Source organism: Alexandromys fortis, unplaced genomic scaffold (genome assembly GCF_014885135.2).
Source record: "Alexandromys fortis isolate MF-2015 unplaced genomic scaffold, M_Fortis_MF-2015_v1.1 scaffold_176, whole genome shotgun sequence".
NCBI lineage: Eukaryota > Metazoa > Chordata > Mammalia > Rodentia > Cricetidae > Alexandromys > Alexandromys fortis.
Window position 1 is genome coordinate 899283 of NW_026068070.1, and position 15240 is coordinate 914522.

Consider the following 15240-nt stretch of genomic DNA (forward strand, 5'->3'; position numbering starts at 1 on the left):
TCTCTCTCTCTCTCTCTCTCTCTCTCTCTCTCTCTCTCTCTTTTTCTCTGTCCCTGTGTGTGTTCATTCGCTTGAGACAGGGTATTGCTATGTAGTCCAGGCTAGCCCCTAAATTCATCTTCCGGCCTCAGTCTCTCAAGCGCTGGATTCTGTATGCACCACTATGCCCAGCATGACTGACTGCTTGACTGGTTGATTATTTGGAAGGCAGTTGGAGACAGAGTCTCATTCGCTATGGAGTCCAGGCTGGCTTTGAAATCATGGCTGTCTGGCGAACCTCTTTGTCTCACCTCCTGAGTGCTGGGATGCTGGTCAGGAGGCCACGTGATGGCTAACACTGTCAGCTTGACAGGCTCCAGAATCACCCAGGAGAAGAGACAAGAGGCTAGTCTGTGAGGGATTCAGGAGTGCCTGAGAGGGCTGTCTAGAGGAAGTTAGCTTCTGGAAAAGCCTGGGAGGGATATGTAGATTATGTTAACTGAGGTGGGGTGACCCACCCTAAATGTGGGCTGTACCATTCCCTCAGATGGGAGCCTGGGCATCATTAAATACAGCTGAACACAAGCATTCACCTTCCCAAATTCTGACTTCAGACAAGGTGACCAGCTTCTTCCTGCTGCCATGATCTCCTCACCATGAACTGCAAACGAAATCAACCCTTCCTGACATATTTTCTCAGTGATGTCATTGCTTATTTATTTTTAATTGTGGGTATGTGTGGGGTGTACATGTGTGGGGTATACATGGGTGGGGTGTACATGTGAATGCAGTGCCTGAGGCTGGGAGAGGGTGGACAGGAGTTACATTCAGCGTGTGTGCTGGGAACTGAACTCGGGTCCCCTGGAAGAGCAGTGGCTATGTTAGCTGCTGGACTGTCACTCTGGCCCCTTGAGTTGTTTGGCTTTTTTTTTTTTTTTAAATCAGATTTTGTTTTGTTTTTCTAGACAGTGTTTATCTGTGTAGCCCTGGCAGTCCTGAAACTCACTTTGTAGACCAGGCTGGCCTCTACCTCAGAAAGGTGTGCACCACACTGCCTGGCTTGTCAGATATTTTTGTCAAACCAACAAAAAGGGGACAGTGAATTCATTAATTTATTCTTTTTACTTAGTTGAAAACAATTGTTCCATTTTGTTCGCAATATTAGCATAGGCAGCTCTACAGCACAGGATGACCTTAATTTCCTGACCCTCCTGCCTGTCCTTCCTGAGTAAAGAGATTACAGTCATGAGCCACCTTTTCTGGACTGGTTTATTTATTTATTTATTTATTTATTTATTTATTTTTAAGAAATTGTTTTAAGGCTGGCAAAGTTGTTCAGCTGGTAAAGGTGCTTGCCATGAAGCCTGACCAACTAATTTCATGGGCCCCACATGGCGGAAGGAGAGCACCAGCCCCTGTAAGCTGACCTGTGACTTCAACACACATACCCTGACGTGCTCGTGGGAGCACACACACAAATCAATTAATTGATTAAAGTTTAAAATGTTAGGTGGAGATATAAGCCATGAATCATCTTCTCAGAACTGGCAACGCAGATGAGAAAGGGGCGACCAAGAGAACAGAAAGTCACGGGCCAAAGGGAGGCGTAAACCCGCTACGCTGTACAGAACATTATGATGCTTTCACCCGGAGGCCAGGGAGATGCTGCTACCTTTGCTTTCTTCTTTCCTCAAAGGAACTAGAATCATGGAAAAGAAAGGCAACCCGAGTTGTAAGCAGCCATTTCTTTTTTTTTTTTTTTTTCTTGGTTTTTTCGAGACAGAGTTTCTCTGTGGCTTTGGAGCCTGTCCTGGAACTAGCTCTGTAGACCAGGCTGGTCTCGAACTCACAGAGATCCACCTGCCTCTGCCTCCCGAGTGCTGGGATTAAAAGCATGCGCCACCACCACCCGGCTGTAAGCAGCCATTTCTAATGTGGGCTCCCAGTTAAGATATTTTCTATTGCCTCCAAGAAGCCAAAAATTATATTTCAACCCCACTGTCCCGAGCCCGGCAAAGCGAGAACTAATCACCACCGTGCAGTTTCTCCTCTAGCCTGGAGGCGGTCTCTGGAGTTTGTTCCAAAACAGCCCTCCAGGCAGCCGCCTCAGCAGGTTAGGATGATGTATGAGAGGAAACTTTGCTAGCCTTGCTCTCCTTGCTGTTTCTTTCCATTATTCCTGAATGGCGTGGCATTTGTGGGAAGAAGCCTCTGCTCCCGTTTGGCCTGTTAAAGTGATAAACTACAGAAGGCTGGAGAGGTTCAGAAGAGAGAGAGAAATGCAGCGTGATGACAGTGCAAACCAGGTAGGATGTGCGCTCAAACGCTTCCGGGAACCTCTGCCAGGCTGTTAGTGTTCACTACAGATCTCTCTGTCATGTAAAAAAAGGACCATCATCCCCTTCAGGAAACAGCCCGGCCTTTTTACCAGGGGAAGCAAAGCACCAAGGACTGACAGAAACCGCTGAGCTTTGAAGTTCCAAGTCCAAGGGAACTGTAAACATGTTGGAAAGTGCTCTGCTTGGTTAGGGCTGAGGAGAGGGCTAGGACGGCGAAGCCTCTGCCACACACACGTGACGGGAGGGATAGAATGGTGAAGCCTCTGCCACACACACGTGAGGAGAGGGCTAGGTCGGTGAGTTTGAGCTCCAGCATGTATGTAAAATTTGAGCATAACAGCTCTATGATGCCATGTGCCTATAGTCTCAGCACTGGGGAGGCAGAGACAGGACCACCCCTGGTGCTCACTATTCAGCTAATCTAGCCAGACTGGTGAGTCTCTGATGTGGGGTGTCTTCTGTATACATGCTGCTTTTATCAGTTACTGAACACAGCTGTTTTAGGCCAATGGCTTAGCAGGGTAAAGTCAGTCGGGAAATCTGAGGAGAGAGACTAGGCGGAGTCGAAGGAGATGCCACAACAGCTGCCGAAGGAGAAAAATGACAGAAGGTTACTGGTAAGCCACAGTCCCTTGGTGATACATAGATGAAAAGAAATGGGTTAATTTAAGATGTAAGAGCTAGTTAGGAATATGTCTGAGCCATTGGCCAAACAGTAATTAATATAATTTCTCTGTGATTATTTGGGTCTAGGCAGTTGGGAAACAAAAGTGCGGTCTTCATTTACAAGTTTCCAATTTGGTAAGAGAACTTATCTCCAAAGACAAGGTGGTGAGTGGTTGGAGATGACTGGCAACACGACACTAAGAAATAACGTGAATTTGAAAGCGAGGTAGAGGTCACCATCTCTTTTTAACGATTAATATAATTTTATTTTGTGTGCATTGATGTCTCGCCTGCATTTATGTCAGTATGAGGGTGTCAAATCACTTAGAGCTGGATTACAGATATCTGTGAGCACCATGTGGGTGCTGGGAATTGAACCTGGGTCCTCTTAAGCCACTGCTCCTAACTGCTGAGCCATCTCTCCAGCCCCACACCATCTTTTTAAATGGGAAGGAGGGACTGAGCCTAGACCGGAGATCATGGAATCCTTAGCAACTGTGATGGTTTCAATGAGGATGGTCCCCATAGCCTCGTCTATTTGAATACTTGGTATTGAATACTCAGCTGATAGAACTGTTTGGGAAGGATTAGGAGGTGTGACCGTTTTTAGGGGAGGTGTGTCACTGGGGGTGGGCTTTCAGGATTCAAACACTCATGCCAGGCCCAGTCTCTCTGCTGGCTGCCTTTGGATCAGGATGTAAAGCTCTCAGCTACTGCCCTAGCCCTAGGTTGTCTGCTTCTCACCATGGTGATCATGGACTGTGGACTAACTTTCGAAACTGTAAACGAGCCCCCAATTAAATGCTTTCTTTTGGGTTGTCCTGGGTTGGGCAGTGGTGGCACACACCCATAACACCATCACTAGGGACACAGAGGCAGGCAGATCTGAGTTCCAGGGCAGCTTGGTCTACAGAGCAAGCTCCAGGTCAGTCAGGGCTACACAGATCCACCATGTCTTGAAAACCAAAACCAAAACAAAACAAAAACAAACAGAAAAAACGCTGCCTTGGTCATAGTGTCTCTTCACAGCAACAGAACAGCAATTAAGACATCATCAGTACTCAAGGGCTAGAGTTTAGAATTCACTTACTGGAAGAATAACTTTGGTAGGCACAGTCTGCAGTCAGTCCAGTAGGGCTAATGGCTTTCAATGCCACCGTGTAGTTGATGCCACATGCGATGCATCCCAGAAGGCAGTGGTTCTGATGGGTGTGACACTTGGACTGTCCGATCTGTGACTCGAGCACTGTCACGTAGGTCTGAGCCACTGTCCCGATAGTCCAGCTCACGTTGATTATAGACTGGGTGACCTGCGCCGCCGTCAGACCAACTGGACAGCATGGCACTAAAACGGAAAACAGAAAAGAATTTAATTTTCTTCCAGATTCCTTATAGACGATAACCACAATGGGACTGCGAGGCTGCACTTTGGGTAAAGCACTCAGTGGGCAAGCCGACAATCGGAGTTCAATCTCTGGGCACGCGCAGTGGAAGCAGAGAATGTACTCTACACACATGTGATATGTTCACACCCTCCCCATCACACATGCACACTCACACACAATAACAAGTAAGTAATAAAAGGAATGGGACTTTGCTCACGCTTCCCTTAAAATCCTAAGTTTCTCATGCTTTCTCTTTTTAATGAAATTTTCACCGGGCAGTAGTGGCACATGCCTTTAATGCCAACACTCGGGAGGCAGAAGCAGGTGGATCTCTGTGAGTCTGAGGCCAACCTGGTCTACAGAGCTAATTCCAGGACAGCTAGGACTATACGAGGAAACCCTGTCTTTAAAAAAAAAAAAAAAGTAGAAAAGAAAAGAAAAATTTCCTTTGTCCATACCCTCTGATGCACCTTGTAATATCAACCATGTATTGTGAGCATTTTCTCCAAGAATGCAGTGTTCTAGAATAGGCTTTGGATCATATGTTGTTTCTCCCATTTCTTTGTCCTTTTTTCTTTCTTTCTTTCTTTCTTTCTTTCTTTCTTTCTTTCTTTCTTTCTTTCTTTCCTGAGACAGAGTCTCATGTGGGTTAGCCTTAAAGTCTACATATATCTTTGGATGACCTTAAACTTCTAATCTACCCACCTCCAACTCCGGAATGCTGGGATTATAGGTGTATACCACCATACCAGGTTTATGTGGTGCTTGGAATCCAACCCAGGGCTTCTCACGTGCTAGGCAAGCCCTCCACCAGTGCTAATCATAGCCATATTAATGTAAGAATTTTGTTAGATGTCTCTTGGGGGAGCATTGAGACACGGTCTCATTGTGCAGCCCTAAGCTGGTCTGGAACTCGCGATTTAGACAAGGCTGGCCTTGAACTCGTAGAAATTCACCTGCTTTGGAGTGTACCGCTAAGCCTGTCTGATAAATGTTTTTCAAATATAGCGCTCTCAGTCAATAATAGCTTCCTGTCATGGCAGTCTCATTGTTTAGAAGGCGCCATGTTGAGAGCTTTGCGGCATAGTTAGCTTAGTGCTCACGACAACCCTGTAAGAAGGCTGTTACCTGCCTTGTGGGCAGTGGTGGCACACACCTTTAATTCCAGCTCTCAAAGCAGAGGCAGGTGAATTTCTGAGTTCAAAGCCGGCCAGGTCTACAGAGTGAGTTCCAGAATGGCCAGGGCTACACAGAGAAACCCTGTCTTAGGAAAAGGGAAAAAAAAATTATTACTTGCCTCTTACTGATTAGGAAACTAAACTCGGAACATGTTTTCCTAATGTTTATTTTATTTTTAATTCTATGTACATATGTGTGCGTGTGTGTATGCATACGAGTACAGTTGCCCGTGGAAACCAGAAAAGGGCGTTGGGTCCCTGAAGCTAGATTTACTGTGGTTGTTAACCAACCTGATATGGGTGCTGGGAACTAAACTCAGGTCCTCTGCAAGGCCAGAAAATGCCCTTGAACCTCTGATACATCTCTCCAGCCCTAGAAACTATATTCAGATAAGTGCTATTTAGAGGAATAATCGAAAGGGTTCAACCAAAGACATGAATAATAAATATGGTTTCTTGTTGGCTGTTTTGACCGTGGCTTGGGATGATATAAATTCTAAGAAGGTTTTCTACAGGGTCAACATATCCTTGGATAGGAATGTTGGGCAAGACAAGAGAATTTTGAAGCTACGTTTACACAACATGTAAAATGACACAAGTTTTATTTTCCTCTAAGACTGAGACTCTTTGAAAACCACCGAGTACTGTAGTACTGAATTTCCATCACACTTAGGGCAAATTAAATAAAATGCCTGTCCTAGAGCAAGTCCTAAGGATTCATGGGGTCAATGTTGCTACATACCTGTTTCCAGGGGCACACTGTAGCTGGGCAGGCTCTTTCCCGCCTGAGTTTCGGCCACAGCACTGACAGAGAACACGGAACCACAGGGCAGGCCCCCGATCATGCAGGTCTCCCCTGTGCTGCTACACTGGAACAGCCCCTTCTTCCCCTGGGCAGTCACGGTGTAAGTGGCACCTTCGTTCGTTGATCGCCAGTGCACATTAATCGTGGAGAATGCATCCTTTGAAATATGTTTTATTTCAGGACTGCAAGGAGCTAAGAAGTGTTAGATTATTAATTAAAACACCAGAGTCAAAAATACTATACATGCCCTTTGGTTTAAAACGGGCTTCCTCTCCTTACCTCCCCTTCCCAGGCCCCCTGCACCTCCAGCAACAGACCCTAGGGCTCAGGATATGGTTTAAGTGGTGGAGGGCTTGCCCAGCACATACCAAGCCCTGGGTTTTATCCCTTGCACTGTATCATCTAGGCTGGTAAGCACACCTAGAATCCCAGCGTTTGGGAGGCAGAGGTAGGAGGATCAGGAGTGCAGGATCGTCCTGAGCTGCACAGTGAGACTGGCCAACCTGGGCTCCACTAGACCCACTTCAAAAAAGAAAAGCACGTTGAAGTGGAGCCAGGTGTGATGGTTTATGCCTATAATCCCAGTACCTGCAAGCGGAAGCAGGAGGATTGCTGCGAGTTTAAGGCCACCCTAAGTTAAAGAGACCCTATCTAGTAAATAAATAAGTTTTCTTTTTTAAAGAAAGATCTCCTGGTAGGGGAAGGGATAAACAAGAAAATGACGTAGTGCTAAAATGCATTATGTGTGTATGAAATTGTGGAAGAATATTCTTTTGAGAAATCAAAACTATGGCTTTCAGTCATATCCGCATATAGGTCAAATTCACAGAACTTTTTTTTTGCAGAAAAATGTTGACATTGGCATAGAGTATTAGGTTCCTGCTGTTTGGGGCCAACTGGAAAATAAAACATTTTGAACTTCAAAATCCAAAATAACCAGGACAAATATCTGCATTCCTCATGAGCAGGCAGTCCGTCCCCAGTGGCAACAGGAACCCGATGGCTGAGGTCAGTAATCCCTGCCCCAACTCCCCTCAAGGTGATCTCTTCCTGCCCCCGCCCCCCTTTCCTTCCTAACTTTCTTCCCTGCCTCTCCTCAATTCAATAATGGAAGCTAAATCTGGGGTGGATGGGAGTTGGGAGTGTTCATTTTTCTCCCGAATCCAGGTTTGGGTTCCAATTCCTAGAGCTGTAATTCCAATCCCTGCCCTGGCCTGGGCTGCCTCAGGCAATACATGCCTGAGCGTGGGTTTGGATACATGCTTGCAGTGCCTACAGAAGCCAGAAGAGGGCACCAGATCACTGGATCTGGAGCTACGTGAGCTTGTGAGCCTCCTGATGTGGGAGCTGGCAACTGACCTATCCTCTGTAGGAGCAGGAAGACTCTCAACAACCGAGCCACCTCTCCAGCCCCCTCTTGTGTAGGTCTTGCTGAATAGCCCTCCTGAGGCTCACAGCAAGGATGACGGTTTAGACACCGGTGAATGACAGCCGAGTGGTACCGTACCCGTGGTGATGTAGTGTGACGAGCAGGACAGATTGCTGCCCCGGATCTCACTGAAGGAGTACACGGTGATGTTGTACTTAGTGTCACAATCCAAAGCCGAGAGCGTGCAAGCAGGAGCCGTGTCGTTGCACTCCACCACGCTGTACCCAGCTATGGCCTTGGTTTCATAGAGCTCAGCACCGCGCACAGGAGACCAGGCGATTTCCACTCTGTCGCTGGACACCAACACTGCGCTAATGTCGCTAGGACAGCAAGGCGCTGCAAGCAGGAGCCCAGAGGGGGAGGTTGAGTCTTGACCGCCCTATGGCCAGCCCTCCTCCACTGCCTGATCAGCTTCCACCTCCATCTCATTCCCACTGCACCTGGGCAGATCCTCTGCTGTGACACCCAAGGGCACATCAGATCAGATCTCCCAGGTCTACACCCGACCTTTGCTCTCACTCCTCTATAGACTTTTGGGCTCTCTGCTAGAAAACCTGATCTCTTCTGCCTGATAAAGTCATACTGAGCCTGAGTCCTCAGCCCCTGTCAGTCTGTTAGACCCTAAACCAGATAAAGATGGGGTGTGAGTGTACAGAGATGAGGACTGTACAAGTAGCTCTTAAAGGAGGCCCAAAAAACCCCAGCTAGAGATTTCTCGGTCTTTCCCACCTACATTCCATCCATTCTTGAACTCCCGGTCAAGGCCACTCCTGCTTGTTCAATTTATGTGATAAATTCTACCTTGTTGACTGCCTCTTCTAAAGTTCCCAAAGCACCAATTATTCAGATCCCTCACCCTGGTAGAATTTATCACAGTCCGCCCTTAGAACACTTTACAATTATAATACTCTATAAATAATTCATTTCAAGAAACCCACTCAACTGTTCTCTAAAGATCTAGTATCTTTCTACGCTACTAGCACTGGGATTAGCACGGATGACAGCGAAACAGATAGAGCACATTCCCTGCCCTCCCACCCCGACAGATCCAAGCCAAGGGGAGGAGGATGGCCGTGATGGTCACCAAGCTAACAGATGCTAACAGTGACATTCCGCTCTATCACATATAAAGACCTGTCCCCCACCAGTGTTGTTATTGTCTGTCCCATTGCGCTGTGGCGGAAGGATGCTGAGGGAATTTAGGCACAAGTCGTTATCCCTACTGTCTAAGTGAGGTAGAGTCAAGCCTGGACTTCATCTTAGGTGTCCTACTACAGAGCCCTCCACACCACGAAGCATCTGCCATGTCCAGGGAAGGACTGTGATCCTGAAACGGAGGAAACTGTGGCCCCTCGGGGCCTCAAACAGGCCTGAGGTCTGAGTGAGAACTTTGTGGAAGGCCCAGGTTTTCAGGGGAGGGTTGAACAAATGCCTTCCCCCTCCATCCCCACTTCTCAGCCTTGCATTCTGGTTAGACTGGGTCTCCAAAGCCAGTTCATCGCTACTCTGAAAAAAGCACGAGAGACGAGGGTTTTAACGGCTACTCTCGGCCCTCAAACAGCTCCGGGATGGTGAAGTGGTACACACAGGAGGTGTCCATCCTGTTGCTGAGTTTACCGCACGCAGAATCCCCGTTACCAGCATCAACCGCGACTTACCTGTGGTGTAGTTGAACACGTCGCCCAGGGGGCTCTGCCCCGCGGTGTTGTAGGCAAATACGCTGATGAAGTACGTGAAGCCGCACTCAGACAGGAAGTGGCACCGAGTGAGGGAGGTATTGCAGTGTACTTCCAGGCCGTCGTCACTCTTCACGAACGCCACGTAGTAATCACCCAGCTCTACATTAGACCAAGCCACAGACAAGTGACCAGGAGGGGCTTCTTGGATTGTCACTCTTCCAGGTGCACAAGCCACTAGGAAACAATCGGAAAGAAGCAGTCATGTGACCATTGCAGGAGACTTTCCTTTGCATCTTGGCAGTTATCTGAGATGTCAAGACAACCCAGATCAGCAGCTCTGAGTTCTGTAACAGATTGAGTTTGATGCAAAACATGCAGAACCGCGAACCAGAAACATTGGGAGATATTTTTGTAGAAACAAAGACTATGCTAAACACCAATGATCTCTCTTAATTCTTTCATTATAATGAATGTTATTTGAAATGCTAGGCCATTGGAAGTGTTTATTTGAACACTTCTGGACTTCTTCTGTACCTCAGGCTTCAGTAAGACTTACTAGATATCCCAAGGATGACCTTGAACTTCTGATCGTCCTGCCTGCGTCTCCTAGGTGTCTGGATTACAGATGTGAACCACTACACCAGCTTTTTATGTGCTTCTGGGGGTCAAATCCAGGGCTGTGTGAATGTTAGACAGACACTTTTCCAACCAACCTATATCCCCAGCATAGCCCATGGGAGTTTGGGAGTCAACTTAAAATGTGTGGATTTTGTCAGGTGTGTGTGGGAGGGGTGTGTGTGCTTTTAATCCCGGTATTTGGGAGGCAGAGGCAGGAAGATCTCTGTGAGTTTGAGGCCAGCCTGTTCTACTGTGTAAGTTCCAGGACAGCTAAGACTATATAGAGAGAGACTTTGTCTAAGGAAGAAAGTGTGGGTTTTCATTTTTAGAATATTTATGGAGAGATTTTGGCTTTATTCAGTGATGAAGACTTTTTGATGGGAGCCAAACAGTAAATATCTGTAAGTTATCTTTTTTGAGGTAAAAATAGACCCATTATGTCTTCTGCTAACACCTTCTATTACTTTCACAGTAATTACCAGTTTACAAGTGAGTAAAATGAAGCCCACAGAGGATAAGTGAGTTGCCCCAGGTAATACAGCTAGAAAGGTAAGGCGTGGTTTGTATAAGCACAGCCCCTGCATGCTCATACATTTGAATGCTCAGTCATCAGGAGTGGCACATTTGAGAAGGCTTAGGGGGTGTGGCCTTGTTGGAAGAAGTGTGTCATTGTGGGTGGGATTTGAGGTTTCAAAAGCCCACGCCAGGCAGGGCGGTGGTGGCGCACGCCTTTAATCCCAGCACTTGGGAGGCAGAGGCAGGCGGATCTCTGTGAGTTCGAGACCAGCCTGGTCTACAGAGCTAGTTCCAGGACAGGCTCCAAAGCCACAGAGAAACTCTGTCTCGAAAAACCAGAAAAAAAAAAAAAAGCCCGCACCAGGCCGAGTTCTCTCTTGATGTAGCTCTCAGGTGCTGCTACAGTGCCATGTGTGCCACCAAGTTCCGCCGTGACGATAACGAACTAAGCCTCTGAAACTGTCAGCCAGCCTCCAGTGAAATGCTTTCCTTTGTGAGAGTTGCCATGGTGACGGCGTCTCTTCACAGGAGTAGAGCAGTGACTAAGACACAGGGGTAACGGGGTCTTTCTGGGGTTTCGTACAAAGCCACGATAGAATGGAGAGTTCTGACCGAAGCCTTCTATGCACTCAGTGGCAGGACACCCCAGAGCCCATTCTGTCTCCAGAGAACGTCCCGTGCAGATAGTTAAAATGCTAGGTGCTCAGACGAGTTCCAACGCAAACGCTAAGCACAACTTGGTGCAAACCAAGGAGATGTGCTCAGATGCACTCAATTTTTATTTCATACGATGCTACACTGTCTCTTCTAGACACGGATCTCCTTGACTAATGTTGCTTGGGTTTTTCCGTCAAGGCAATAGTTCTTTTATCTAAGACCAGCAAGGACCGAAGTCTTGTGAAGGAATGATTTCAAGTGAAGGCCATCCATCCAATCCACAAGCTTTTAAAAGTTTTGTCATCTCTAAAAAAGTCCTATAGACCTAATTAGCTAGAGTTCACATTTCGGGGCCCTAGGAAATTAAAATCCTTTCTAAACATCCTTTCTTCTGTTGATAACTCAAGGTTTTCTCATGATCAGAACTGATTATGTCATATCCACACTACAGTGGTAACTCCTGGACCAGTAAGGGCAGGACCTGAGAGTTGGAAGGACTCTTTCGGCCGCACTTAACACCGCCAACATGTTGAAAATCAATTGGAGAGCTTTTAAAGAGTATTCTATTGAGACTCTATTCCCAGAAATCCCAATTTAACTGGTCCTGGTGGGACCTGGGTATTTAGATTTTATGAGCATCCCCGAGATGTTTTTGTTATGCATCTGAATTTAAAAACGCAGGATGGTTCTTCCCCGTATTACACTGCTCACTCAGAATGTCTGTGTCATTGAAGTGTTCATCTCTCCCTTCACCCTTGGCCACTGTCTTCAGGGTCACTTTTTCCGTACCTGCTTCATGAACTTGTAATTGTCAAAAGAGAAGTCTAATCACCTAACTTGTGTTGGTGCCCTTAGTTTAACGTAACTCTAAGAAGTTGTGGATCTGAGGGTTTGACTGTGTTTCCCCCCTTGAAGAAGAGAGGACATCAGTTTGGGGGAGCTCCAGTCCTCTGTACAGGGTCCTTTTCTCCTTACAGAGACATAGTTCTAACCTTGAATAGAGTGGACATTGTTACACTGTCTTCAGCCCAGACGGTGGAGGTCAGGCAAGCGTGAGCACAGATCTCGGCTGCACCAGAGGAAAACAGCCTTCAGTGTCTCTGAGCTTCAGCTTCGCATCTAAAAGGAAGAGCCAGGCCAGACCTGGGGGTGCAGCACTTGGGAGATGGAAGCTGGAAGGTCAGGAGTGCGAGGCCAGACTCAGCTGCGGAAGGGACTCCGAAGCCAGCCTGAGCTTCGCTAGACCCTGATTCCAACAAATAGGCAAAACATAGCAAAAAGAGGAGACGACTCACAAAATTATCCTGAGACTTAAGGAGTGGAATTATGGTGCCTGAGATTTAGTAGATCCCACTAAATGTTAGCTCCACCTCCCAGAGCTCCATGTTTATGTCTTTACATTTCCACCAAGAATAAAACTTGGGAAATGCTGAAACACATTTAGAGCTAGAAATTTCCCATCTTTAGTTTTAAGAAGAGCTACTACCAAGTCTTAATTGCGAAACATGTCAAGAAGAGACAGGGACTGGGGAGATGGTTCTCTCTTCAGCCATGAGAACCCCAGTTTGAATCCCTAGAATCGCACAAAATCTGAGCATGGCTGCACATGTGTGTGAGCCCAGCATCTGTAGATGGAGACAGGAAGATCTTCCAGACTCACTGGGGTTCAATGAGAGATGGCTGAGTCCTTGCCAAGGCCAGAAGGCAAGCCTGATGGGGAGAATACTGGACGTCTTGCTCTGGCCTCTGTGAGCACACATGTGGCTGCCAGCATCCTCACATGTACATTTGTGCACACACATACCACACATGTACTTACACACATGAAGGACCAGTTAGTTTCTGTAAATAAAAACTGGATCTTAGAATTTTCAAAACTTTTAAAAATTAAGACGGCAAGTGGTTACAATGATGACCACCTTAGCCCCAGCTGTTGTAGGAGGCTCTCTTGAGCCCTGGAATTCCAGATCAGCTTGAATAGCAAGGCCAGACCTTGTCTCAAAAAGTAAAAGAAAATAGCATCTAATGAAATCAGAAAAAGATGAAAAAGAAAAAGAATGAGGGGCTGGAGAGATGACACAGTGGTTAAGAGCACTGGCTGCTCTTCCAGAGGACCTGGGTTCAATTCTCAGTACCCACATGGCAGTTCACAACTGTCTGTAACTCCAGTTATGGGGGCTCCAACGCCCTCACACAGACATACATGTAGGGAAGACACCAATGCACATAAAATAAATACATTTTTTAAAAAGGAGAAAGAGCCGGGTGGTGGTGGCGTTTAATCCTAGCACTCGGTAGGCAGAGGCAGGCGGATCTCTGTGAGTTCGAGACCAGCCTGGTCTACAAGAGCTAGTTCAGGCTCCAAAGCTACAGAGAAACCCTGTCTCAAAAAAAAAAAAAAAAAAAAAAGAAAGAAAGAAAGAAAGAAAGAAAGAAAGAAAGGAAAAAGAACAAAAGACAGGAATAGAGGCCAAGTCTGTGAATAGTCAGAGAAGTACTGTTTAGCAATCTATAAGACATGCTTCTCTGTCGGTATTATTCAGTCACCGAAATCCTCAGCTCAATACTTTCATTTAGGCCAGGGTTAGCTTTCCTTTTCCTTTTTTAAAAAGGTTATTATTATTATTATTTATTATATTGTGTGTGTAATGTGCTGGGGGAGGGTGCCTCAGCATGAATGTGGAAGGCAGACCCAACTTTGTGGAGCTGACCTCTTTATACCTCTGTGTGGGTTCCTGGATTGAACTCAGGTTTGTGCAGAAAGCATCTTTACTCACTGAGCCATCCTGACTGCCTCTCTTTACCTTTTTTTCAGACAAGGTCTTGCTAGGCAGCCCCGGCTGGTTTAGTACTCAGTAGGTAGCCCAGCCTGACCTGAAACTCGCGGTAGCCCTCCTGCTTCAGCCTCCCAAATGTTGGGATTACAAATATGTGTCCGTCTTAGACCAGACTTGGTTTGTCACTGCCTCCAGAATATTTTAGGAGCTTGCTGGGGATTTCTGTTCCCCGCATGCAGCCACTCTGATCTCCAGCCCAGCAGAGCTTTCCGTCTTTCTCACGTACCAGTTTTCAGGGTCGCGGCAGAGGAGGACCGGCTGGAGCCAGCGTCATTGCTGGCTGAGACAGAAATCAGGTACTCGGTTCCGCACTGCAGGGAGCTGAGGCTGCAGGAACTGAGAGCCGTGCTGCAGCTCCGCTGGGAAGACTCGCTGGACGCCAACACAGTGTAGTTGAACGCTCCTTCTGTTGGTGTCCAGGAAACAGATGCCTTCAAGGCCCCGCTGTCAAAGAGGACTTGAACGTTGGCAGGGGCGCGAGGACCTGTGTTTTTGAGAAACAAGAACCTGTGTAAGATTTAGCTTAGTAATATTGAGGTCTTCAGGAGATACGAGACCCTAGTAGCTAGAGAACGTTAAGTTGTTCAAAGCATAAAATTGGGACTTAGTGTATCTGGGAATTGGTAACACAATGGCCGTTACTGTGCAAAATCATTCTGAGCTATGCAACCTTGGTCATATTACTTAATCTTTTTTTGCGTTTGTAAAAATTGATATAAGAGCACTATTTAACCTATAACTGACATTTAAAAGCATACTTTGAATGCATGAATATACTACCTAACAAGTGGTGAAGAATAACATTGGAGAAGCCTAGGATGATGGTATAATTCCAGTCCTTGGGATGCAGAAGGAGGAACATTGGAAGCTCATGCCTATCTGTGCTACATAGCGAGACTCTGTGTCAAAAAGACCAAGCAACCAACCGAACAAGAACAAAATGAGTTCATATATGTGAGTTTGTTATCACATGGCAGGTCAAATGCACACACACACTCCCTATTCTCCAGTCTGGCATTTATTTTACACACACACACTCCCTTATTCTCCAGTCTGACATTTATTTTACACACACACACACACACACACACACACACACACGCTCCCTTGCTCCCTGATTCTCCAGCTTAGGAGCACCACACCCACCCCCCC

General features: G+C 46.7%; 1 protein-coding gene across 1 annotated transcript in view; it reads right to left on the minus strand.

Moving 5' to 3' along the window:
• Fndc7 (fibronectin type III domain containing 7) overlaps positions 1 to 15240 on the minus strand; it is a 41600-nt gene that overhangs the window by 15878 nt on the left and 10482 nt on the right. Inside the window, exons 4-8 of the mRNA XM_050120995.1 lie at positions 14315 to 14572; positions 9440 to 9694; positions 7860 to 8117; positions 6290 to 6544; positions 4075 to 4329 (exon numbers count right to left, since the gene is read on the minus strand). Of these exons, the coding sequence (XP_049976952.1) occupies positions 4075 to 4329; positions 6290 to 6544; positions 7860 to 8117; positions 9440 to 9694; positions 14315 to 14572 (1281 nt within the window). The remainder of the gene's footprint in view (positions 1 to 4074; positions 4330 to 6289; positions 6545 to 7859; positions 8118 to 9439; positions 9695 to 14314; positions 14573 to 15240) is intronic.